This window comes from Poecilia reticulata, chromosome 10 (genome assembly GCF_904066995.2).
Source record: "Poecilia reticulata chromosome 10, P_reticulata-male-v2, whole genome shotgun sequence".
Lineage (NCBI taxonomy): Eukaryota > Metazoa > Chordata > Actinopteri > Cyprinodontiformes > Poeciliidae > Poecilia > Poecilia reticulata.
Genome location: NC_088839.1, coordinates 3380239 through 3408050, shown reverse-complemented (window position 1 = coordinate 3408050; position 27812 = coordinate 3380239). Strand labels below are relative to the sequence as shown.

The 27812-nt window shown below is 40.9% G+C and overlaps 2 protein-coding genes across 2 annotated transcripts; one reads left to right on the top strand and one right to left on the bottom strand.

Annotated features, from left to right (window-relative positions):
- Positions 1 to 365: 365 nt before the first annotated feature.
- Positions 366 to 20795, bottom strand: LOC103471157 (N-alpha-acetyltransferase 15, NatA auxiliary subunit-like). Its single transcript, XM_008419985.3, has 21 exons — positions 20712 to 20795; positions 15805 to 16066; positions 15147 to 15231; positions 13308 to 13412; positions 13036 to 13193; positions 12614 to 12748; positions 10384 to 10537; positions 10165 to 10284; positions 8945 to 9040; positions 8530 to 8636; positions 8324 to 8396; positions 8059 to 8228; positions 7830 to 7982; positions 4418 to 4546; positions 3953 to 4166; positions 3666 to 3859; positions 3461 to 3569; positions 2427 to 2525; positions 2205 to 2348; positions 1059 to 1156; positions 366 to 987 (listed from the first exon to the last, which is right to left on the bottom strand). Exons 2-21 carry the CDS (start codon positions 15856 to 15858, stop codon positions 778 to 780), a joined length of 2607 nt encoding a protein of 868 aa, XP_008418207.2. The 5' UTR covers positions 15859 to 16066; positions 20712 to 20795; the 3' UTR covers positions 366 to 777.
- On the top strand, positions 18119 to 21904 carry ndufc1 (NADH:ubiquinone oxidoreductase subunit C1). Its single transcript, XM_008419984.3, has 4 exons — positions 18119 to 18279; positions 19110 to 19213; positions 21617 to 21692; positions 21795 to 21904. The coding sequence occupies exons 1-3, from the start codon at positions 18135 to 18137 to the stop codon at positions 21674 to 21676; spliced, it is 309 nt and encodes a 102-aa protein (XP_008418206.1). The 5' UTR covers positions 18119 to 18134; the 3' UTR covers positions 21677 to 21692; positions 21795 to 21904.
- The last annotated feature ends 5908 nt before the right edge of the window (positions 21905 to 27812 follow it).

Genomic DNA, 27812 nt, shown 5'->3' with positions numbered 1-27812 from the left:
CACTACATCCAAAACCACAGGGAGTAACTGTCCAAACATGAAAAACCTCAACCCAAAAACTGACGAACAAAACTAATGCAGCAGAGATGCTCCAACATACTCCCATCACTAGAGGTGCTGTTGTATTCAGTTTCAATGCTCACAAACTCATCACCACTTTGCTTAGAAATGACCACAGGCGGCAAAAAGCAGCAGCTGAAGGAACAGGAAGTGAACATTCAGGCCAACAGTGTGACTGACCGTTTGGTCTTACTGCTTCCTGTTCCTGCAGCAAAGCATGACCAGCCATCTTGCACTCCTTAGCCCCCCACCACACACACACACACACACACACACACACACACACACACACACACACACACACACACGTTTTGCAAACAGTTTTATTAATTCCTCTGTCAGTTTGTAATATATAAATTACTTTTAAAAACGTGAGAAGCAGATGCACCTACAAGAAGAACTTGGCATGAAAACACAGGTATTCTAGAAAACCTAGACTGTGTTCACCAGGCCACTCCAGCCAGCCAATGACCACACTTCCCACAATCCTTTGCCTCCCAGTGTAAATATATCAGTTCTTTTCTGATGCCATGAACTGGGCAGAGCCTTTTGTGTTGTTTAAAAAAAGTCTGATGGTTCTGTTCCCTTTGCCGTCCATCCTGGGGTGCTCAGTCCAGCAGGTCAGTGCAATGTGTGGGTGTGGGGGGGCTGTGGTGGTGAACTAAGGCGTCTGGCAGGGGTCTACCCCTCTGATCCCCCCCATTCTTCCCCCTCTCCTCACATTTCATGTGCGAGATCATCGTGCTCTCCTGCCGACAGGTCGCCGTTGGCGCTGATTGTGGTGCTGTTGTCTTGGTAACCGGGGGGCTTGAAGGTCAGGGAGTAAGGGTAGATCTTGTGGCAAGTGGCACGGTAAGACTCGGCAGCTTTCTGCTGAGCCTCGCCCAGCTGGCCGCTCCTCAGAGCCTCCAGCACCTCGGAGCAGATCTGAGGACAAACAAGTCGCTTCAGTTACCATGGCGCTCACTGTGGCGCCCTCCAGTGGTCAGATGACTCACCTGGATGCTTCTTCCAGACAGAGGCTCGGCCAGAGCTGTTGCGATCTCACAGGCCATTTTATCAGAGGACGGCTCCAGGTAGACCATCATCTTAGCAGCTGCAGACACAAGGAGACAAGGGTCTGAGAGGTGCTTCTGGTGCAAACGTTGCATAGAACAGAGTCCAGAACAGATTCAGTTAAATCACAGCCACATGCTTCTTCTTTAAATCGGCCAAATCATGTTTGTCTTCCCCAGGGAAGACTGAAGCACAGAAACACATGAACAAAAACAGATGGAAAAAAAAAAACGTTCTAATAAAGAAGAATATATAGAGGAGACTTAACATTCATGTTGACACTGACGGTGATAGCCTGAATGTTGCTTTCAATGTTGAATTAATTTGGGTTTACTCAAAGAATTCACAGTCCTACCTACTCTTATCTTATAGATCTCTTAACTTTAGATCTTGTTTTTTTGCCTCTAAAAAACGACCTGATTGGACGCTGGAAAAGACTATTGTTCTGTCCAGGTTGAGCTAAAAGGAGTTAGCCTTTCAGCAAAGCTATTCAAGCCTAAAATAGCTACATGTTAACCATGTAGCTGCAGCACAGAGGCTAACGCCAATGTCAGCTTCTACAGTCACATTTCTACAGAAGTTCCATGAATGATCAGGAGTTCCTGAAACTCTGAAAAGATGAATGGATTGAATAACACTTTGCTCTGACCTGATGGTGGAAAAACCTGAATAACAGATTAAAAAGTATAAGAATCTTTTTTGTAGAGCTCTTATTTGTATTTAATCAAGAATTTAACTGGCAAAAAGGGGTCTTGAATTGAAAATGTTGCTTTTTTTTGTCAATATATGGTTTGATTAAAATGCAATAGTGATTAGTTAATGACAGCCCCTTCAATAAACTTTTAATTGAGTCCCACCACCAGTAAAATATTTTTTACAAGATGCAAAGACATGCAAGACAGCAGAAACTGTTGCTTTCTTGTAAAGCTGTCTTTAGTTCTCAGCTCGGCCTCTGTATTTCCTGTTCCAAATTAGTCTTTAGCTTCCCAGGTTTTTATTCATTTTAGTAGTTTTGATATTGTACAGTCCCAATGTTTTCTTGAGAAACACGGTGCAGTGTGTAGCTCCTCCCTCTGAGGCGTACCTACCAGCCAGCCGGTGGGGGATGCAGCTGGAGTGTTGGCTCAAGTAGTTCTTATTGAAACTCTGAGGGTTGCTGTCTCCAAACAGCCTGGAGATCTCCTGCTTCAGCACAGTCCTCACCGCCTCGGCCAGGTCTGCGCTCTCACTCACTGCGAGCAGCAAACACTGAGCTTTAGTCACCTCTGGAAGGACCGAGAGCTGAACACGGCCAGCAGTCACTTTCTCACCCTTCTTGAAGAAGCGCACTAAACACTGGTGCAGCCATGGGTCGGAGGGTTCTATGGCCACCGCTCTCTTTATCGACTGCAACATCAGAAGGTACTTCTCTAGGAAGAAAAGAACGGACAGACAAGTTATGGTGCAGGAAAAAACTTTTGTTTTCTCAGCTGAAACACCTGGATCAGTTGCTCAGTTTCCATCTAATTATTGTGCTGATTTTAGATAAACTTTTAAGTTCAGTGTGTTTCTATCTACTGTTTGGAGCAAATCAACCAGGCTATGTCAGATGTTGATGACATGTACGGCTGTAATAAACAGATCGTTGAGGTTGTAAACTAGAATGGACCACACATGTCAGAAAAAGTCTTTCCCTCTGAAGGGGATAGATTTCACAGTCCCAGCAGTGGATGAGAAAATTTGCTACATTGGAACATACTCTGTAAAAGTGTCTCTATCTATACTTTAGTGCATTAACTCTACTTCAGGAAAGCCAAAAACCTTTTTACATTCATGTGAGCGTAAAGATATTGCAAAATTGAGAAAGTTATTTTGAATTCTGCAGTTTCCATCAACCTTTTCTAGTGCAACACTGTAACATGTAGATAAACCAGGTTACAGACAGAGTGGCAAATGCACCGTGAAACCAGCTGGTGATCAGAACCACTCTCTGTTCTCAGACATGTTGGCACAAACGCACACCATGTGATGTCGCCTCTGCTTCTAAGACAGCTAATAAACAACTGATCACATGAGACTATATCCTGTAGAACCTCTTAAGCGAAATTTCCCTAAATCTGTTCAAAACTATATCAGCAGGTCAGAGTTTTACAAATCCTGGGGATTGCTCATATAAGTTACAGTCAGTAGGTATAGGTCAGTAAAGGGTCAGTACATTTATTATATAGTTATTACAGAACAAACTGAGAAAGGTTTAAAGGCTGAATTAGTCACAGCAGTTGGACATATTTAAACAGAAATGTCTGACTGCCAATCTGAAGTTGCCATGAGGCAGCAGATCCCATCCCTCCTCTGAGCTGCCAACCTTTTCTGAAGTAGATCTCAAAGGCTAACAGGTGAGTCTCGATCTTGTTGCGCACCAGGTTCTTCAGAGGGATGAGGAACTTGACTGCTTCCTCCAAAGGGTTCTCCGGCTGGGAACACACAATCAGAACGAGTTTTTATTATTTATTTTTATACTCCAAAAACATTCCTTCAAGCTGATAGAACACAAGAAACCCTGGACCCACCTTAGCTAACTTATCGGGTATTATCTCCTCCTTGGGCCCTCCAATTTCCTCATCATCATCCTCCTTTTTCTTCTTCTGGTTCTTCAGCTGCTTCTCTTTCTCTGCATTCTTCTTCTCCTCCTCTAACTGAGCCTTCTTCTGCGCTCTTCGCTGTTTGTTCCGCAGCTTCTTCAGCTCCTTGTCTGTTAGGTTCTCTGCATAAAGAGAAAAGTTTCATTTCTAAGTGTTTTATCCCCACACCCAGCATGTAGCTCTCTACTAAAGCCAGATGAGACGCGGCATCAGACCTGCATCTGCCTGGCTCTCTTTGTTGTCATCGGCCAGTGGCCTGTCATGTAGGTCCAGGTAGATCTGGATGGCGGTGCGAGCAGCTTTGTAGTAGAAGGGGTGCTGTCGCAGGACGTCCTCCAGCTTCAGCAGGTCCACGTAGGAGCGCAGCGTCATCTTCCTCATGCAGTAGGTGTGGAAATCAAACTGGTCGTCTGTGATCTCCACAAAATGCTGAGACACACAAGGAGAGGACAGATTCAGAGTTCCATGAATCCAGCTGGTACGCTGACAAACCAGAACAATGCACCAGATTAACACATTAATAGATGTAGAACAATTAACTGTTCAATCCGGAAAATGAAGCAATTCTGACTTCTAGAATAACAGGAACAGCAACCGAGCAAAAATTAAACATGCATGGTGGTTTTAGATTTCTTCACAACAACAGACGCCTGCGATGACAGAGTGAGCAACAAACGTACCCTCTCGATCTCATGACACTTCTTGAGGGCCTCACCGAGCTTGTTCATGGCCTTGTAGGCTAAAGCGCACTCTGTCTGGAACCACATGCACTGCATCTCATTCAGGTTCTCCACTGCAGATGTCCCCTCCTGGAGACACAAGATTCACAAACACAGGAGGTGAATGAAGCCTGTTAGAAGAGAAGCCTGTTAGAAGAGCAGGCTTCTAACAGGCTTCTGAATCCAGAATAACACTCTGCACTTACTTTAAGGGCCCACAAGTCCATTCAATTCAATTCACAATTACTTTATCCCAGAGAGATATTACATTTTCAAAGAGTCATTTTGATGGTGACTTAATGGACAAGATCTCCAGTAGAAGTCAGTCTTGCTGCAAATCTGAAGAAGCCTCTGACTGAAGTATATTGCTATATGACAGTCTCATGACTACCATGACAGGCTAACAGCTCAATATGCAGGCAGCAGAGACAACTGACCAGCTCTGCTGATCAACCTCATTTGCTTTTGCTGCTTCTTTTAAAAATCTGCCTGGTTGTGTGGTTAGAACGCCGAACAGAGAGACAGACTGCTGAGGAGTTTTGGGCTCTATGTATAGTATTGGTAACATCTATTATGACCTGCAAGCTTAAGGAAAACCAGTTAAAATGTGTGATTGTTTTGATATGCTAATTAGCCATGTGGTCAGGTCGCGTTAACGGAATATTTTCCGTATTTGACCGGTTATTTTTTTTAAACGACAGGAAAATTTAAAGCCCGTTGGTCATTTGACAGGTTACAATTAACACCCTTTACGCAAAGAGTTCATCGCAGAGGCAACTAAAATCAATCAATAAAAGAATCCTTTCTGAATATCATCTCACGGACACTGAACTAAATGCGTCTTCTGACCGGGAGCTGACAGTGTGTTGAAGAGTTATGGACCGGAGGCTTTGGAGCGTTAGGAAGCCCATTCAAAACCTTTGGTAGAAATGGCGTGTTTAGTTTCAGTCTCCATTACATACAGAACAGAGAAAACTAAAGAGAATGTAATGTTGAATGAATTTAGAGTCTAAACAGGAAATAAATAAAGGTGCAGAAGTTAATTAGATCCATGCGCAGTGCGCTGCGGCTGCACAACCAACGCGGATGCGGCTCCGCCGCTGCGAAGAATTAAACTTAACTCATCCTGTGATTTCAACAAATGGAGCTGAAGACGTTACCGTCCAGCATCCAGAAGGAGAGCAATGCTCAGAAGAGCGGCAGACACAACATCTGTCCGTTTTGGGGAAGAGAAACCATGCAAAAAAACAATAAAAATCCTTGCACGCCCGGACCGCACAGGGTATAAAAGAAAAGTTCAATGGATTGGTTTGGACCAGACAGATCCAACTGCCCGATGAATCAGCGCAGATTTCTCTGCAGATGAGAACCAGGAGGAATTCGTGAAGCTGAGCGTTCAGACCACAGCGGGTGAAGTGATGTAATTTAAGTGGAGTCGTTTAATTTAATTTATTATAAGCTATTGGGGCCACAGTCAGTGGTTTTTGTCACTATGGAGAAAATTTTAGATGCATTTATCTGCTTTATGTGTGATGGGATCTGGACTCACGGTTCAACTGGGTGAATATTAGCTAAATCGCATAAAAAATGCGGCTAAATAGCCGATGTTAATGTGATTATAATTTGACGGGTAAAAATAGAACATAACTGATTATTTAAAATCTCGTCGGTCAAGATGACTGAGAACAAAAAAGTCTAGCGCGACCTCTGCATCTGGTATAGAAAAACTTTACATTTATACATTTTAAACCTTTTAGACACTAAAAATACAAAGTGAATGGGGAAAAAAAGGAGTTCTTACAAGTCTTCATTACTCCAGAGCAGGAGAATAAAGACGATAAAACAACAGAACTATGTATTCAAATGAATTCATCACAGTGGTGTTACTACTGTATTTACATCCTCACTATCCATACCAACTACCTACACTATTGAGCTTAGTTTAACTGTAGTGTCCATGCATGTCAGATACCTATTAAAATGCTACCACAAAATGAATGAAGTAAACAAAGTATTGGCATAATTAAGGACTCAAGAACATCACTGAATGCATATGGATCATTTTCTGGGAAGTCATGACCTTGTGGAGCAACAAATGTAGTGACATCATAAACAAGAAAACATTTTGTAGCAGATAGAGAAAAATGAACAAATATAACCCAAAAAGAACATAAAGATATCTAGGCAGCACAAGAAGAAAATACTTTTTTTGCAATCCCAGACACTCAAATTTAACAAAAAATGTATTTAAGGGCAAAAGAGTGGATTTTGCTTGATATGTCCACTTTGACATTCACACCCTCTTGGCAGCAGGTTTGTGTCCGACACTGCATGTGGCTCTCTACACTCTCAACCCCCACAGTACTAAGCCTAAAAGTTGTTTTCTTGCACAGAAAGCTCCTAGCATCAAATGAGTTGGAAACAGAAGTGAGCCAGTGGCAAAAACCAAAGTCATACATCCAACTGGAAATACATCTGCATGATGGATTGAAAAAAGCTAGTTAGCTAGCCACCAAGGGTGTACAGCAATCCCTCACTATAACGCGGTTGACCTTTCGCCGTCTCGCTGCTTCGCAGATTTTTTTGTGCAGTTTTTTTCACAGTGCATTGTGTTTTGCATCCTGAATGGCTAAACAGTCTCCGAGATCCTGGGTGCCAATAACGTTACGGTATTTAAATATAAGTAATACAGATTGGCCATTCAGGAGATGAAAGCTGAAAACTTTGAATGCTGCTGGAAAAATCTGTGGCCAGAGGCAGAACAAAACCTGACCGGAGGCTCGCTTGACGAGATCCGTCGCTCTGCCGTAGATACAGCTGTGAATCTGGCGGGGCAGCTTGGAGGAGACGCTTTAATGACATGACTCCGGATCACACTAAGGATTGATGCACACACACACACACATCCACTGACCTGAAAACAGGTTTTGTTCTTTGGTTTCAATGTAGAGTATTTAATTATGCTGTATAATAATTGTAAAAACTAAAGGTAACTACTTCATGGATTTCACTTATCGCAGGTTATTTTCGGAACGCAACCCGCAAGAAAAACGAGGGATCACTGTATTGGTGGTAGCCTGAACCGCCTCGAGTCACAGAACACAACCATCATGTTTACGGTTACTTAAAACTTTTGCCTGACAAAAACCAAAACCCCCATATACTATATGAGATTACATAGATCTGCCACGACAAAATTTAAGACTTGTGATTAATATATACAAGGAAAACATGCATCTTTTTCAGGATTAAGGAGCTTTTTAGGATGCGTGGACACCCTGCAGTCAGGATGTTTTGGTCCCTAAATCCCTTGAGACAGGCTATTCTTCCAGCCTAACCACCTTTAGGGAAACAGTGACCAGTGTAAATGTACCCGTGTAAACTTGGAGCACATCTCCTCTGCCTCCTTTATAAGGCTGGCCTTCAGCATGTACTTGGCACACTTGGAGTTGATGAATCGGTCGGCAGTGTCCAGCGCCTGGGCCTCGTCCATCCATCGAGCCGCCTCCTTGATGTTGCCTGCATGCTACGGATCAGGCCAGACAGTTAGAGGAAGTTGTGTCGTCCTGGTGCCGCATGTCACTCTGAGTGCAGCGTCATACCTTGTAGATCTTGGCCTTGACCAGGAAGAGCTCGATCAGTGTGGGTGTGCTGTCGATGGCCGTGTTGATGTACTCCAGTGCCAGGCTGGCCTTGCCGATGAAGTCATAGTGCTGGGCTAAGAAGTACTGCACCCACAGGAGGGTGGTTGGAGGCTCCTCCTTCCCATCATCTGCACACACGCATAACACACACAACTCCTGCATTTAGAGACAGCTAGAATGACACCAATCAGAGTAATGCATTAGAACATATAGAAACACTTACCACCTTCACTAAACATTCGACTGCTTTTTAAACAGCTTTCATAGCCAAGTACTAATTCTTCTATTATCATAACCTGCATGCCCCAAAAACATAAAAAAACAAAAGAAAAACAATAAGTTAGCACTACCTAAAATGGAAAAATGAACAAAGTACGTTAATGAATTCATACTCAGCCAGAAACTTTCCAGCAGAACGGTTCTGCTAACCTTTTCTCCGTCTGTGTACAAGGATTTGAGCGTGGTGAAGACAGGAGGGCAGCCTTTAGTGAAGTTCATCCTCAGATAGATGTCCAGACATTCCCGGAACTTCTCCCCTGACCAGAACGACAAACAGGAAGGAGACAGGAATGTGATGCTGGAATGGCAATATGGAGTCATCAGCCCAAAATACCACACCCTGTCTGATTCCACAGGAGAGGATCTCATTGACCTGGAGCCAGGATCTTCAACTTAACCACCTGATCCTTCTCCTGCTGTTCTCCACCTGAGAGTTTCTGTAGTGCTAAAGTTGATGTTTGCAACAGGGGGAGCTGCTGCAGCCACGCTGATATCAGTATGACCCAAAGACTGAGCTAAGAGTGCTAATGGAACAGTGTCTAGCAGCAGGCTGTCCTGCGTTTACCTGTGAGGAAGTTAAGAGGCAGCCTTCGAGGAACCAAACCTCTGGGAAACTTCACCCAGGACTCCTCATAGATCTTCTGGTGCTCTTCTACACTGCCTGAAGACACACACACACAGACACTTAATGCTAACATGTTAACGCCGTTTGATCTTTAGAGTTGTTTTTGTTCATATTACAGTGCTTCTAACACTGCACAGAAGGTAGTTTTCATGCAAGAAACACACTAAGAGGATTTATCGTGAATTGTGAGGAAACACTAGACTATAATATATGGAATACAATACAGTTTCCAGGGTTAGCTCGAGAAAACCTACTAAAGCCCTGTAGTTTTTTTTTACTTCACTTAAATCCTAATTTAGTTATCTGCCAGTGGGTAAGCTATGCAATACTGGTCACATTTAAAAGCAAATCAATAAAAAGAGATATTATCTAAAATGGATAATAAGTTTGTCTGCTTAACTAAATATTCTGATGGTACAACATTAAACTATTTACAGTAGTTAACTTTCTTGTTTACCAAAATCCTGCTGTTAATTTGTAAAGTGATGCAGTGTTTTGATTTGCTGGTTGTGATTGAAAAATCACAATCACCATTCAGATGATAATGATGATTAGCTGGTGATGACTCATTTACTTGCTAGCGTAGACACCAAGCCAAACGTGTGTGAAATGTAAATGTATAACACACACATTACTGACTGTTCACAAAGTTATATCTGCTCACATCAGTCTCAGGTAGGTGGCACAAACAGAATGTCATACGCAGAAGGTTGCTTTTATGACATGCTAACATCCAGGCTAGCTAGCACTCTGCTAGCCAGCAGTGGCTCCGGTAACGTAAACAATGTTGGCATGGTGATGTCAGCTGACCCAGTGATGAGATGGGATGTGAGATATGATGTGAACAGAATTCCAAGACACAGATTTAGGATTCAAGATAAAATATCTGTAAAGAGTAGAGAGGCCTGGAGTAATTGGCTCATGATTGGACTAGGGCAATTTTCAGCTTGATTGCAGACGTGACCTGGTGGGGTTATAAGTCATCCTCTCTAAATACAGAGCAAAAGAAGAATGGAGGAATGCAAGTATCGGCCAATCACCAATCTCCCAGAATGAAGGAAATCACAGCAGATTCATTGGTGCCCCTCAGTTTATAATTATCCATGCAGAGAGACTTTTCATTCTAATGGGAATTAATTCTTGCTATATGTTGTGTGCACCTGGTTTCAAGGCGTTCTCCAGGCCCTTGTAGTAGGCCCAGTTCTCTGGGTTCCTCTCCAGAAGTCTTGTGTAGATCTCTGAAGCTTCCTCTGGCCTCTCCAGCTTCAAAAGCAGCTCTCCTACAAACACACACATGTTCACGCCGCGCAGCTGTGTGTTAAGAGCCTCAGCAGCCTTCAGATGGGCTCCACTGTAGCCTGCAGAGGCAGCGTGCTCACCTCTGGTCTCCTCCACAGCCAGCTTGTCACACATCTGCTTCTCATAGCTGTTCAGGTGCTCCAGTGCCTCTTTGTGCAGGCCAGCTTCCCTCAGAATCTGGTTCTGATACAGCAGCAGCTCACTGTACTCATAGTCCACCTTGTCTGGAGACGTCTGGACATCAACACAAACACAGGGGAAATATTTCAGCCTGTACAGAACCTCCTGATCGCTGGTTATGATAGTGTTACAGCCCCTGGCCTCTTGAGGCTGTGCAGGCTCATTTTGTTATGCAGGTTCAGCTGTGAGAGCACACCTTCCTGATTGGCTGCCTGAGTGCTGCAGGAGAGCAGCTACTCCATTGGACCAGCAGAGGGATGGCAAGCCAATCAGACGTTGATGAGGCTCAGATGTTCCCTATAAAAGGCTCCTGAAAGCATTCTTCCCGACTTGCCAGTCAGTCACTGCTCTCGCAAGTGACTGTCACTTGCGACATATTTTTTCCATATTTTTGTTCAAAAAATACATATTTCCAATGCATGACTCAGTCATGCATTGTGTAGTGATGGGCAAATGAAGCCTCATGAAGCAATGAACCTTTCCAGCCCTTTGCTTTGCAAAAAGGTTCGTTACTCGATGCTTCATTCATGACTCACTAGTGACATCTGCTGGTGAAACTAACAGCCTGGTCACTCAGTTGGATCATACTTCCAAAAATTAGTAAATGCAAAGTTTTCATCAAACTCATATTTAGTAACAAACTCATATTTAGTAACAGGAGAATCAATGAAACCATATTTAATTGTCATATGTTTTAATTATTAAAATAATAATTAATTATTAAAATGATTTGTAGCCAATCTAATCCTGGTTTATGTTGAACGTCAGTGGTTGTGTTGGGTTTTCTTTTATGTCAGGCTGATTTGACCATAAAGACATTTGATGTTTTAGTGTCTTGGGAGTGCAGTGCATGTTGGGGCGTTCACTTTTTCTTGAATTTATAATTGGCTTTGATCCCTTATATATGGCCAGATATTGAATTTTAGTTCTGCAACACCATTAAATCTGTTTCTGCTGTGAAAGACTGATATATCTTTGCTAATCAAACTACAAATAACAGTGAAACTTTGCAGAAGGTGAGAAATTGGGAGGTGGAGGGGTTAATTATTATCTAAGAATAATTTTATTGTGAGGATAAAATCAAAGTATTCCCAGATGTCAGAGATTTTCCTCTTACTGGCTCCATTTCTGACAATTAATCAAGTTTACTTCTGTAACACATTTCAGCAACAATGCAGTTCATAAAATCACCAAAAATATAAAGTCATAAAAAAAAATCTACAATTGAGAAAAGCAGTAACAGACATTACATTTTGATGAGTGCCATCATCTATACACATCAAATATGTTGGTCAATGTTCATTTTATTTTGGCCACTGAAGACAAATATTCTCCTCTGCTGCGAGACCAAAAGGACAACAACCCATGATGCAGCACGGCTCATCGCGCTTTTATTTTGAAAACCGACACGCAAAATGAAGCAGTCACGTGACCCATGCAATGCGAGGCCTCGTTTGTTGCCAGTCACGTGGTTTTCAGCAAGACGACACAAGCCTCGAAGCCTGGATTCAGATAACCCATCACTAGCATTGAGACAAGCATTGTGAAAGCAGTGACTTTCTGTATGCATTGCATGGCAGGCACCTATTATTTCTACACCCAATAGAATGTCTCTTTAATATTCTTCGTTATTCTTCCGTTACCGTTTATGCGACCCATACCGCTGCGTGCACCCCCACAAAAATGGTATCAAAACGTTCAGGTTGATCCCGAGAAGGGAGCTACTTTTAGTGGGATTCTGAGTTAAAATTACATATATTGAGAAAAACGAGCAAAAAAACGAGGCCAAGTGTCTCACAGAGTCAGTAATCTTTCTGAAACACACACAGCACAGTGGATTTCTGACTCAAACTCTTTTAAACTCCCCCTCACGGGCACAAATATTGCCCTATTGGTCTCAAAGGTGGTCATGACATTTCTCATAATTTTTCAGTGTGAATTAAAATCCTTAGTATGAAGGTTGAAAACTTTCTAGAAAAAAACAATTATCCACTGTCTTTATTTTTTTTTATTTCGGACCGTGAGTGAGAACCACATGTGCGAAGCTTACAGTCGTCAGTCTCGGACTGAATTTCACTGCATGAGGTTCAGCCATTAGCTGTCCAGCAGCTCAATTCAGCCCCAGTGTACCTGCTGGGTTTTCCGGAACTCCTCCACGATCTTAGCTGCCATCTCAAAGTCTTCCAAGAGGTGATAAGCGACAGCATAGCCAATCCATGAGGCCCGCTGGCCAGGACGCAGCTGCAGCAGCTGGTAGCGGGTCTCCTGCAGAGAAACGCAGGTGGTCAGCACATCATGCTCCTGCTGGGCTGACCAACCAGGCCTCCCTCACTGCTGGGTCCTGGAGTTCTCCGTTTGTAGTCTCTCCATCCTACCATTACCCTGCAGCTGATTGTTTGACCTGAACTGTCTTACTAGAGAGCTCTGTCATTGAAATGTTTTACAATCAGTTTGAAGTAGGTTAGACACTGTCCACCGCTGACAGTGCCATCAGCCCCTTGTACCTGCAGGTATGAGACTCTGAGCAGTGTGTGTGTGTGTGTGTGTCTCACCCTGTAGCCCTCCAGGTCCCTCATCTGAATCTGCAGCAGGGACAGGTCTCTGAGAATCTGCAGGTTGTCCTTGTCCCACTTCAGAGCGTTGCGGTAACACTTGATGGCCTCGTCATATTTCTTATCAGAGCGCTGCAGCAGGCCGTAGACGTGCCAGCCTGGAAGGAGTCTGAGTTCAGGAACAGCACCGATCAGGACCGAGCCCTGGTGAGTGTTAGTCAGTCAGAGGAGAGCCGGCGCCCTTTCTCCTCTGAGAGCAAGGTGAAGGATACAGACATGGCTCTTCAGGTCGTTGCGCAGGCCTCGTCTCACCAGATCGTAGGCGTCCTCCTTCTTGCCCAGACAGTTGAGGGTTAACCCCTTCATGGCCAGCGTCTCTGCAGCCCAGAGTCAACCAGAGTCAGCGTTCATATTACAGGGATAGAGAAAAACAGCCCAAACATTCTTATTGAAACACGATTCTGTCTGTCAACTGTAGTTTAATTAACAAACAGACTACATCTGATATTACCATGACAACAGCTAGATGAACTGGCCCTCAGCAACACTACACATGGTGAAGTAAGATTTGATTTGGTGGAGTCCAGTCATGTTTTCATAGTCAAGTACTAATTAACGTATTTGTGGTATGGCCATAAAGCAACATCATGAAGCAACAGCTGAACTCTGAATATCTGAATAGACTAAAATGAACTGACTGCTCTGGTGGTCTGTTACCATGATGGCAGCAGTTCACAGGTCTGATGCGGTCAGTGGTCCAAACATCCATGTTAATAAAAAGAAGGGAATTCATAAAATAAGCTAGTCTGCATAGTAGCTTCTTATGGAATTCCATTGGCTTCTCATCTCCCTTCAGTAATCTGTGTGGGATTTCTCCCATTTCTTTATATTCCTACGGTAGAGTTCCTATGTAATCAGTAATCATTGAACAGAAGGAGAAGTGAGCGATGTTGTTGATTTTCTGGCAGCAGAGGAAATGAAGGAAACCGTTCAGTCCGTGTTGGTCAAGCTTCCAAATATCAGATTAACATTAAGAACTGACAAGTTCAGATCAGGTCTTCTCACTTCAGTGGAGAACGGTTGTTTACAACACAGGCAATTTCCAGTAAGCTTCAGAGCGTCAAAGTGGCACATTACATTCATCACGGCCAAACGTTAGCAACTGGGAAAAATTTAAATCCTCAACACTGTCCACATCTCCAAGAAGCAAACCCTGCGCAACAGTCGAGGGTCCCAACCGTCTGAACAAACCAAAGTGTAGAACAAGGTCTTACCCAGGCTAGAAATAAGCTGATTTTTCCACTTAAGTTTAATATTTATCTTAGTAGGGGTGCTGTTGATTACAGCTGATTGTTTTTTTTTATAACTGACACTGTCAGGTGTTAAAAGGTCACAACACACTTTCAATGTGTATAGTGACAAAGGCACCAAGTTAACAGTGGGTGACTATTGTTAGCATGGCCTGATGGGCTGGTCTGTCTCAGCCTCCAACAGCAGAGCTGCTGATTTTCAGATCTTTGGAGGCAGATAAGATCGGCCATCAATCTTATCCTACTGCTGTAGCTCTAATGTCAGGCATGAACACACAGCAGGTCACCTTCTGGGGAGATGCTGTATGTGTAGCCCTGACTTTAAGCTATCCCACACATTATTTTAGCTTTCTTTTCCCTTAACATGTCCCTCATTCTGTATTACTACAAACATCTTCCATCATGAGGTGCAGCTGCATGTGATCAGGGCAGGAAGTGTTTACACTGGTAGCAAATCACAGCAAGAACATCTGTCCCTTCAGCCTGGGTCTTTCAGAAAGAAGACCCAGGCTAGATCTCGTTTCTGACAGACAACATTTCTACCAATAGTGCCACTGTACAACCGAGTTTCATAGTTATTAAAAAAAAATGCACACACGGACAGAGACACAAAGGTGTCTGTGCTCTATTTTTAGTTGCCGGAGAGAAAGAAACTTTCAGTAGATAACAAGAAGGCTGACAGAAGAACAACAAAGTTTGTTAGTGTTTTTACACCTGTCATGGAACATGACTCTGCAAATGTTAGCAGCTTTTAGACAATCTCAGAGTTAAAGGTAAAAGGAAGAAAAGGGTCTCTCTTACCTCCATGTTCTGCAAATTTGGGGTTGCTCAGGATCTGTTTGCAGAACTTCAGCCCGTTTCTGTACTGTTTGTGTTCATAACACCTCTGGAAGGAGAGAGAGAGAAAGAAATCACAGCATGCCGCCATGACAGTTCAGAGTTTTCCTCCAGCTGTTGCTGACGGGAATAATCCTCATCCTGATGGGACGGAGATGTCAGCACATCTGGAGCAACGGTCCAGTTCTGCTGTTGAGTTTTAATTCAACTCTAAACTGTTTTTTACCATTGGTTAGGGGAGGTGCATCAAGTTGGAGTTTCACTTAACTGACTTCACTTCTCTGTAACAACAGTGCTAAACAGAACCACAACACCCCGCTGCTCTTCAGCGTCACTCATGAGTCAATAATCCAACTTTAGGCGGACAAACTGCCGCAGCTTTCCTCTTTAACTTGGGCATGGCTGTCTTGTGTCAATACACTTCGGCCCTATTGACAGGTCAAAAGACATCTGCAGCATCCCAGAATAACCATCCAGCGGTGCTGTTTCTCTCCTGCTCTATCACAGCTGATGGTTAACAGACTTCAAAATTGCTGGGCTCCTGATGAGTTAGCTACCTGCTCTATATGTGCTACAACGGGCCACTGATTAGCACTGCAATAAGCTAACGCCAAGTGCCTACCAAAATCCTTTTGAAGAGAGCATTCTCCTTCTGCGGCAGAGTCACTGAGGGCATGGCGGTGGTTTCCTACTCCACTGTTGGTTTGCTCATGAACGATACTCCTTTAGAAACAGAGATACTGGACTTTTTCGGGACCTTCAGGCTCCTCTTTCTCACGTGTTTAAGCCGAGGCCCCCCTTCCGAGCAAAATGGCCGCTACGCTTCTCCTCCGGGTCATGTTGAATTCCCGAGTTCATTCCTTACAAGCCAGCCGGTGTGAAACCTGTAAGAGATGATGAGCGGCGAAACTAGGAGTTTATTATTCGGCCAAAAATAATAGTAATAAAATAAATTTATATATATATACTCCAGACTCGGATTGCATAAACAGATATGTACATATCTATTTATACAGAATTTATCTGCAGAATTATCGGAATTATTTATTACATTTAAAACAGCCGTTTCTTTTCGGCATCGACACAATCCCATTTTGTTCACATCAACAGTATGGTTATGCGGTGGTCGTTGTTAGCAGAGCGTGCTTCGTATACGTCTGTCTTGATAGTGTGATGGAAATTCAGTGCAAACTCCACCTGCCCGGCGCGCCTCTCTTCACGCAGACTGTTAAATAGTGCATACCCACTGCTAACATTCAATAGTTGCAACCATAGACATTTGTTTGTCTATGGACATTTGTCATTGACACTTGTGAAAATAATTTCTAATCCCATGGCTTTTTTGTTCTCTGGGAAATTATTTTTGATGATAAATACAGAAACAAGCATAAAAATCAAAACATCTACAATAGTGATAGTAATATTAATGATAAAATAATGGTCAGTGTAAAGTAGCCTGCAAATTCTTTGGTGGGGGGCGGTGAGGGACCTGGATAAAGGCTGGGGGGCGCTGGGCCAAAAAAGGTTGAGAAACACTGTTCTAGAAGATCAACATGCGTATCCATGTATTGGCATGGATTACCAATACAATGGTAATCTTAATGGTACAGTGTTGCCATATGACAACATCACCATTTTAACAGTTTATCATTATTAAATGATCAAATACAGCACAATAAATGACAGAATAGTGAACTTACTTCATTTATTGTTCAGTATGTATTTTTTTTCTGGTCAAAAAATGTCATAAAAATAATTTTTTTCATGATTTCTGAGGAGTCAAATGGTGAGGCTCCTCCCTGTGAAGAGGTCTGTTGAGAAAGGTGTCAAACCTCCCCCCAGAAAATTATGTGACAAATTTAAACACTGCTATTGCTTCTCTTAGGGTCTCATCTCTCTTTCAGTGCATTACATTGTAAAATTCTGTGTGTGGTCTTCAAGTGATTTGTTGCCAAATGGTAACATTAATACCATAGAGGGTTAAAAAACTGTAGCATGCAGCTCTGAACAAGGATGAAGCTTTACTGATGGTTTTATGACATTTAATTTCTTCAAAAGCAAAATCGTCGTAACAATATAATCCACTTTACAATGTTTCAATTTACATTACTTTACGAATATGACAAATAATCATGTTAACAGACAAAATACATTAAAAGTAAATACATTTTACAATCAATACACCTTGATTGTAAAAAGGTGTATTGACTTTTTACAATCGTATTGACAGCCTCTCACTCTTCGGAGAGGTTGTCAGTATAAAACAATGTTTCTTGCTCCGTGAAAAACAACTAACTGCTGTAATAATTGTTGTACTTACTGTAACTGCTGTAACTTACTAACATCTAATTTTGGAGAAAACAAACTGTTATACAACAGCACTAGACAGAAAATGCTAAATCCAAAATTAAACGTGCAGCTCAAAGCAGAAATCAAAATTACTGGCAAAATAAAACACTTAAAATTTTTCTGTAATAAAAACACTTCTAGTTATTTACAGTCGTTTTTCATTTCTCGATTCCAAAGATTTTGCGTTATTAATATCAAATATGTAAAGAAAGATAAATTAACCTTTCCCCTACTTTGTTTTTGTCTTCAACAAATAAATATTTGTGGCAATGTCATATTTTGTGTTTTTGCCAAATTATATTATAAATTATGCACAGTCCTAGGAGACTAAAAAAATAGTCGCCACTTTGTATTGTTCCTTATATGTTTAAGTGTTTGTTCTTTATTTTTCTCAAAGAAATAACCCGGAAAGAAAGTTACTTAAAAATCAAAAGCAAAAGTATTATGTTGGAAATAAAATATTTGATACCGCAATAGATATTTTATTTTTCTGCTTTTTTTGTTTGTTTGTTTGTTTGTTTGTTTGTATGTCAGCAATACCAAACAAAATATTTCAAATGTTCATTAAACCCTTACCTAGTTTGTTCGAGTTTTCGGCGCTCTATGAGTCAGGCCTTCCAGGCTTTGAAATCCATCGTAGTCGACAGTAACTCTCAGGCAGGCGGAATTAAACCCAGCACCGAGGCAGCTGTCAGTGCTAAAATGACGTTCAGCCGCTTGTTATCTCGAGCTGTTCTCGTTAACAGGGGTGAGTTAGTTGCAGCGTGGTGTTTAAGAATGACTGAAGTTTAATGTGGTTCTTCTTAATTAAAACACCGAGGTTGTTCTCAAGCCTGACCTTAGCTTAGCATTAGCGCGTCGTTTTCTCACGGGTGACTTCTTTTCTCACTGCAAAGATTAGAATTTAGTGGTAACCGTGATGCATTTATTGCAGCTAGTTTAACCACTAAATAATGAAAATCCCGGTCCCGTTGTTTCAATCCTATCACAGCTGATCTTTCATTTCATTTGCTGTTATATCTGCTGGCTTAGAGACAGATTAACTACCTAACAGAATCTACTGATCAGGATGTATTGTGTTATTAATGAACTGGGTTATATGTAACTGGACATTAGTTGAATTTTGATTGTATTTTCTGAACGGATTTAGAAATGGAAAGTACATCCACATTTGATTGCACCTATATAAACATACACAATTTAAGTTTAAATCTTATTAAAATAAATTAAGTGGCATCAACAGATAATTTTATTACACTATGCACTGATCTCCTTTACATTGTTCAGAACTGCCAGGCTGTTCCGCTTGATTTGGTTCTAATCTGATTTATCATTTGTTCAGTCTAGTTTTCTAACATTTTAAATGCAGTGTTTTTAATGGTGGTCAAAACAAAGGTCAGACCAACTCCCCATTCAGGTTGCTTCTTTGTTTACACTAATTTTAAAGATGTCTTGCTTTCCTAATCCCCAAAACCTTTTTTCTGTGCTGTCTTCCCATTTCGTGGTAGTGTTAATTGTTAATTAAAAGCTGTGTGTGTGTGTGTGTGTGTGTGTGTGTGCACGCGAGAATTCTTTCAGCCGGATCCAGATCAGCCTTCACTAGCTCCAAGATGGACACAGCCAACCCCAACTGGCTGCAAGTGGGTCTTGCATTTGGAACATCGGCTTTTATCTGGGGCCTGGTGAGCACCAATGTTTGTGCACTAAGAGACAAAAGCTGGCATGGAAGCTACAGGTCCTTCTAAAAAAATTAGCATATTGTGATAAAGTTAATCATTTTCCATAATGTAATGATAAAAATTAAACTGCCATATATTTTAGATTCATTGCACACCAACTGAAATATTTCAGGTCTTTTATTGTTTTAATACTGATGATTTTGGCATACAGCTCATGAAAACCCAAAATTCCTATCTCAAAAAATTAGCATATTTCATCCGACCAATAAAAGATAAGTGTTTTAATACCAAAAAAGTCAACCTTCAAATAATTATGTTCAGTTATGCACTCAATACTTGGTTGGGAATCCTTTTGCAGAAATGACTGCTTCAATGCGGCGTGGCATGGAGGCAATCAGCCTGTGGCACTGCTGAGGTGTTATGGAGGCCCAGGATACTTCGATAGCCTTAAGCTCATCCAGACTGTTGGGTCTTGCGTTTCTCATCTTTCTCTTCACAATATCCCACAGATTCTCTATGGGGTTCAGGTCAGGAGAGTAATGCCGTGGTCAGTAAACCATATACCAGTGGTTTTGGCACTGTGAGCAGGTGCCAGGTCGTCCTGAAAAATGAAATCTTCATCTACTTATAGCTTTTCAGCAGATGGAAGCATGAAGGGCTCCAAAATCTCCTGATAGCTGCTGCATTGACCCTGCCCTTGATAAAAAACGCAGTGGACCAACACCAGCAGCTGACATGGCTCCCCAGACCATCACTGACTGTGGGTACTTGACACTGGACTTCTGGCCTTTTGACATTTCCTTCTCTCCAGTCTTCCTCCAGACTCTGGCACCTTAATAAACAATCTTCCTCAGGGTCTGTTCACCTCTTCTCGTTGTGCAGCATTTTCTGCCACACTTTTTCCTTCCCACAGACTTTCCACTGAGGTGCCTTGATACAGCACTCTGGGAACAGCCTATTGGTTCAGAAATTTCTGTGTCTTACCCTCTTGCTTGAGGGTGTATGATGGCCTTCTGGATAGCAGTCAAGTCAGCAGTCTTACCCATGATTGCGATTTTGAGTAATGAACCAGGCTGGGAGATTTTAAGCCTCAGGAATCTTTTGCAGGTGTTTAGAGTTACTTTGTTGATTTGATTTGAGATAGGAATTTTGGGTTTTCATGAGCTGTATGCCAAAATCATCAGTATTGAAACAATAAAAGACCTGAAATATTTTAGTTGGTGTGCAATGAATCTAAAATATGAGTTTAATTTTTATCATTACATTATGGAAAATAAAATAATTAACTATTACAATATGCAAATTTTTTGAGAAGGACTTGTACATGATAGTGACCGTAGATGAGAATGAGACAGGTCAAAAAGTGATGTACACGTAGTAAAACGTAGGGGTGCACCAATAAATCAGCTCTAATTTCTAAAATTAAAGATATCAGAGCTGCGTCTTTAATTTTAGGAGACATGATTAGCAGATACTTAAATGTGAAACTGATGTGATCTACCTCTGTGATCAGCCAGACCTTTGCTGCAGAAATTCTTTGGAACCTTGGTCAGATCTGTGCCTTGTCACAGTTCTGTCTCTGAGCTCATTGGCCAATTCCTTCCACCTCATGATTCTCATTTGCTCTGACCTGCACTGTGAGCTCTTATATAGACAGGTGTCCCTTTCCTAATCAAGTCCAATCAGTTTAATTAAACACAGTTGGACTCCAGTGAAGGAGTAGAGCCATCTCAAGGAGGATGAGAGGAAATGGACAGCATGTGAGTTAAATAAGTGTCAGCAAAGTGTTTGAATACTTATGACCATATGATATTTCAGTTTTTGTTTTTTAATAAAGTTTGCAAAAATGTCTACATTTCTGTTATTTTCTGTCAAGATTGGATGCCGAGTGTACATTCATGATATATAATGTGAATAATGGTTTTTGATTTTAGCAAATGGCTTCAACCAAACCAAGAGTGAAAGATTTAAAGGGTTCTGAATACTTTCCATTCTCACTGTAAGTGGGAGCCTTGACAGACCCGCCCATTGGGTCACGTCTGCATCTATGTGGTTAGCAGCATTCGCCCCACTGTTGCTAACTTGATAACATTGTAGCTATATTTAGAGACTTTTCAGAAATAAAAAAAAAATCTTTATCTGCGAAATTTATAATCGTTGGGTCAGGCTGTCTAAAGAGTGGTGATTGGTCAGAAGACTGCAATTGGTGCACACCCAGTGGACTTCATCACAAGTCTTACAACTTCCTGGAAGTCAATGTGTTTTTAAAAACAGTTACTTCCAACATACTGGTCCTGCAAAAAAAAAAAAAAGGAAACCTATATATGTAGGAAATAATCTATGAAGATGAAGGATTCTGCAAAACTTTTGTTTCTCAGTGAATGACTTTGTGTCTTTCACCCACAGCTCTTCAAACAGCACAGCACAGATGTTCACAAGTACGAAGTGAAAAAAGGCCTTCTGTGATCTCTAGGGAAGGCAGGTGAGCATGGTGTGAATGCTGCTGTTTATGTCTTTATATCAGTGTGAGGACCTCTGGATGCAGTGAAAGGAATCCTGATGTGTTGTTTCTCTTCTCTTACAGGAAGAGTTTGTATCCTCTCTGTTGGACACATCTGCTTCTATTCCATGTAACCCCCCAACCAGAACTCTGTAGAATACAAAGAAATACGATAAATAAATGTTAGGTGTGAACTGTGGAGTCCTGATTACTTTGCGTATGTAATTAAGAAGGATTTGACTGACACCAGGACGTTATGTCTGTATTCACTGTTACATTTCTATTAATCAACTTTACACTCTTATTTCTGCCCTGTGTTAAAGGATGTAGTCATGTCTGTGATGATGCATGCTGGGAGCTTTTATCTGAACAAAGACTTTATCTGACATCATTAATTCATTTCACAGTTACTCAAAATCACAGTGGAGAGCAAAGGTGGATCAACTAAGTATTGACTCAGTGGGGATGAATTCAAATGCACTACACACTTTTCAGATTTTGAAAATCATGTGTCACTTGTATTTACTGTTATGTGATTCTGTGAGTTGATTGTCACTCAATATTGATCTACAGTGTGGTTTGTGGTTCTTATGGTACAAAACATGAACATGCTGCAAATGTTTGATTTTCATAGTTGACAGTGATTAACATTTCATGTATGAAACTGTCATCCAAATTGAAAACAAAATTCAAGTGTTCTCCTTGACTTCATCTACTTCAACATGAGCTTAAAAGTATGACAAATTCTTCTTGGTTTTACTGGCGGTTGGCAACAAACTGTTAGCATTACTGCCACTTACTGGTATGGAGTGTGGTTCGTGATTCATTCTCTCTCTCCCTCTCCCCCCATCTGTCCATTATAATGGACATATGTGACATATGAAGCTTATTTTTTGTTCCTCCTTTGAGTTGCCCTTTATGGTCCTACAGTACTCTTTAGAGGACATCCTGGGCTTTCCAGTGATGTGTCATATGATAGGTTTGCATACCGGGACGTTCCTTTTTTTCCTAAATCAAAATGGCCTACCTTGCAGAGACCACATTTTATGGAAAGGGGGTAGACGAGTCAAATATTTTTTTCTTTTGTTATTTTTGTCATGATAATTATTTATATTCTTGTTAATTAAATACCAATAATATTTTGACCAGTGAAAACAATTGAATAATTTCTGTTTAGAAATAACAAACCTTTATGAATGTCAATTGTAGTGGACATCAGGACTATTTCAGTGTATTTAATGACTCCACATTGTTGTAGGAGAAAGATGTGAAAGAGGATTCTACACAAGATAGTAGAGGGAGATTCAGATCTGGAGTTGTCAGATGAAGATGAGGATAATATCAGCCTCTGGTAGGAAACTTCATCAGATCCAGGACAATCTGATGAAGAGACAGACTCATGGTGCTTTCACACCAATTGCGTTACGCATGTCAAAAACGCACTTGACACTTCAAATATGACACGTGTGTACTTTTGGCGCATTCATACCAAAAGCGTTTTAAGCATCAGGTGCACCTGGTTTACATTCATAGTCTATGTGGAACATCATAACAACGATTCAAATCGTGCCACCCTAGGTGCTCGGAACGCTCCACCACGGCCCTCAACTCACCTCCACATAGACTTTGAATGTAAACCAGATGTGCCTGACATTCAAAACACGTTTGGTGTGAACGCACCATCAGAGCCAGAGAAACTGTGCTAGGTGGGCCAGAATTAATTTGTATGTTTGTCTAGGGCCAGGCATCTGTGATGGGAATGTCCATTTCTTGATTCTGGTCGACATTCGATGACAGCTCAACATTTGGTCATAAATGATCCAAATGTTGGATCTTTAGGACCAACAGTTGGTCCTAAAGATCATGGACACAAGTTTAGTTTTTTCTTTGTTTGACCATCAACTGCAAATATTGTTTAGGTCTTTCCCATAAATGGTGGAGGCCATCACCACAGGTTTATTGTCAAACCACTTTGTGGCAGTCAGCTAAGATGCTCCCTTCTGTTCACAGTGGCCCATCTTCTGGTAATTGGTGTGGCTTTGGGATTCTTTGATTCATCATAATGGTTCCAGTAGCTTGAAGATCCTTTGAGAAGTTTTCAGAACTAGAACTTATTCCTCATCATTTTCCTGCTTATAACTGGCACTTTTGATTTTTTAGTCCAGAAGATTTTGACTCTGGGAAAGCCAAGATAGGCCATGTGTGCTGATATTCTGACATTACATGAACAAGAAAGTCCTTGTTCATGTAATTTATATTTCTATCATGTTCAAAATAAATAAAAAATAAACAATTAAGTAAAAATAAATAAAGTCTTAATTTCTTGGGCAATAGTGTTTAGCAACACCCCTGCAGTTTGCAACTATTTTTGTTTTCTATTTCAAGTAACAAGCAATAGACTGCAATCAGAAATGGATAACTTCTGGTTACTAAATGTATTTTTCAAATTTGACCTATTGTTGGGTTAATGTGATTCATTAATCAATAATCTGTACATTTTTAAATTTTTTTGAATTCTGTCATAATTTAGACTGAAATCATCCGGATGTCCACTACAATGGACATGCTGTGAAATTTAAATAAAAAAATCTAAAAAAAAAATAATAAAATGCTACGGTGTTCATTTGGTTCCATAAGAAATCACATAAATACAGAAATTGGAAGACACTTTTTTCCTTCGGTTCTCAGGAAACTATATATATATATAAATATATATATATATATATATATATTCAACCAAAAGAAAAAGGTAAATATATCCTACCTTTACATATAAACACATGTACACACACACATACATACATATACATACTTATGCACAAGTAGAATACCCATATGAATGGGTATTCTACCCATCTCTGCCTTGCGACCTGTCCAAGGTGGCCCCGCCTCTCACCCGGAACGTTAGCTGGAGATGGGCACCAGCACCTCCCGACCCCGCTGAGGGACAAGGGTGTAAAAAAATGGATGGATGGATGGATGGATGGATGGATGTCCAAATCTCAAGCTTTTCACTCTTTCTTCCTTTCTATTTCTTATTCCATTTCTTCTTTCTCTTACAAACTTCTGAATTTTATAAAACCATCTTCCTGTTTTTTCTTCATCCCACCTTTTTTGCCAAACTTTCATCAGTTTCTCTTTAACAATACTCTTTCCTTCAGATTTACTTGTTTTAACTATAAAGCCAATAGGATTGTGAACTGCCCTCTTTGCCGTTTTATCTGCCCTCTCATTTCCATCTACTCCAATATGCACTGGAACCCACACAAATATAACTATCAAACCCATATTTTGTATTCTGAATAATGTATGAAATATTTCTAATAAAATGTCTGTCCTACTATCTGAATGATTATATTTTAAACTTAATAATACAGAGCTTGAATCTGAACATATTATTGTTTTTAATGGTTTTATGTTTTCTACCCATTGTAAAGCTAATAATATTGCCAGCATTTCCCCTGTGTTTACTGATAATCCATCTGTAATTAGTTTTCATATTTTTATATTGGATTCTGGTACTACAAAAGCTATTCCTATTCTTTCAGTTATTTTTGATGCATCTGTATAGATTTGAATATATTGATAACTGTTTAAATATAATTGTACTGAATAACTATCTACAATGTAACATTTATCTTGTTTCTTTTCCATTATTGACATATTTATTGTTGCTTCTGGTAGAATCCCAGGTAGTATAATTGATATTGGTGTTGTTTGACTAATTTCTAAACTATAAATTTTAAATTCTTTTATTTTTTTTCAATTGTCCATCCAAAACTTCTCATTTATTTCTTTTCTTTTTCCCAATATGAATTTAAAATTTCCCAAGTTGGATGTTCAAAGTTATTTCCTTGTAAATGTAACCAATAATTTATTTCTAGTTTTGTTCTTCTTAAATCTAATGGCATTTCTCCCATTTCTATTTCTAATGCTGCTGTTGCTGTGGTTTTAAATGCTGCAGTACATAATCTTAGTGCCTGATGTTGGATAATGTCTAATTTAACCAGATGTGTTTTAGCTGCTGAACCGTAAACTAAACAACCAAAGTCTATGTTGGATCTTATCATACTTGTGTAAATCTGTTTTAGTGATTGTCTATCTGCTCCCCAGTCACTGCCAGCCAAGCATCTCAAAATACCTAAGATTTTCTTACATTTATCAACAACTTCTTGAATATGTATATTCCATTTTAATTTTTCATCAAACCATAGCCCTTAAAAATTTTTACACTTTACTTGCTCTAATTCTTGGTTATATAATTTTAATTTTATTTCCTTGTTTACTTTTTTCTGAGTAAATATCATTACTTTCGTTTTATCAACTGAAAACTTAAATCCCCATTACAATGCCCATTTCTCTATTTCAATAATAACCTCTTGTAATTTTTTTACAATGAAATCTAAATGTTTTCCTCTTTTCCAAACAGCTCCATCATCTGCAAAAAGTGAACAACCAATTTCTTTTTCCAATATCTTTAAATATCTGAAGGGTGGGCTAATACACCCTTCAGATGGGCTAATACATATATATATATATATATATATATATATATATATATATATATATATATATATATATATATATATATATATATATATATATATATATATATATATATATATATATATATATATATAGACATATATATATATAGACATTCGCTGAGCACATCGTCTGTTGAGGACAAAGCCTCAACAGACGATGTGCTCAGCGAATGTCTCAGGCAATGGGGAACAGAAGACAAGGTGCTGGAAGTACCATCATGGGAGGACAAGCCCCTACATGGGATGTACCACCGACAAATAACTGAAGTGGCTGATGTCAGGAAAACCTACCAATGGCTGGAGAAAGCTGGACTCAAGGACAGCACAGAGGCTCTCATCCTGGCCGCCCAGGAACAGGCCCTAAACACCAGAGCAATAGAGGCTCAGATCTACCACACCAGACAAGACCCAAGGTGTAGGTTGTGCAAGGAGGCCCCTGAGACAGTCCAGCACATAATAGCAGGGTGCAAGATGCTGGCAGGAAAAGCATACATGGAACGACATAACCAAGTGGCGGGCATAGTGTACAGGAACATCTGTGCAGAATATGGACTGGAAGCCCCAAGATCAAAGTGGGGAACACCCCCAAAAGTGGTGGAGAATGACCGAGCTAAGATCCTGTGGGACTTCCAGATCCAGACAGACAAGATGGTAATGGCGAACCAACCGGACATTGTGGTGGTGGATAAAGAACAGAGGAAAGCCGTTGTGGTGGATGTAGCAATACCAAGTGACTACAACATCAGGAAAAAGGAGCATGAGAAATTGGAGAAATACCAGGGCCTCAGGGAGGAACTGGAAAAGACCTGGAAGGTGAAGACCACAGTGGTGCCTGTAGTCATCGGGGCCCTCGGGGCAGTCACCCCCAAACTGGAGCAGTGGCTCAAACAGATCCCAGGAACAACATCAGACATCTCAGTCCAGAAATGTGCAGTTCTAGGCACAGCCAAGATACTGCGCAGAACCCTCAAGCTCCCAGGCCTCTGGTAGAGGACCCGAGCTCAGAGGATGAAACAGACCACCCGCGGAGGGTGAGAAGGGAATTTTTTATTTTTTTTTTATATATATATATATATATATATATATATATATATATATATAGCTCAATAGGTAAGTCACCAGTCTTCCACCCGGGAGACCCGGGTTCGAGGCCAGGCTGGGGCAAAAAGTTACAACGGTGACATTGAGCTGTCAGTGTGGGTCCTTAGGCAAGACCCTTGGAGCTATATAGCCTACCTCATACCATGAGAGACACAAATAAGCACGACATGCCGGCTAAGACGTCGCCCGGCCAAACAAGGTCTGCGTCAGGTGCTGGGGGACCAGAGCACCCTGATGAAAAATGGGCTACTGGAACAAGACGGAAATGGGCGAGAGGTGAAAACATGGATCTGTTGGAATGCTACTACTCAAGTAATCCTAGTCAGCGGGGCTACATGCAAAGACTGTGGGAGGAATGGTTAGCTCGACATCCCCAGTCAACACTAACTGCCAAACAACTAGTAGCTCAGTGTTCCAACATCCGCAAACGGCAACTGCTGTCACAACTGGAGAT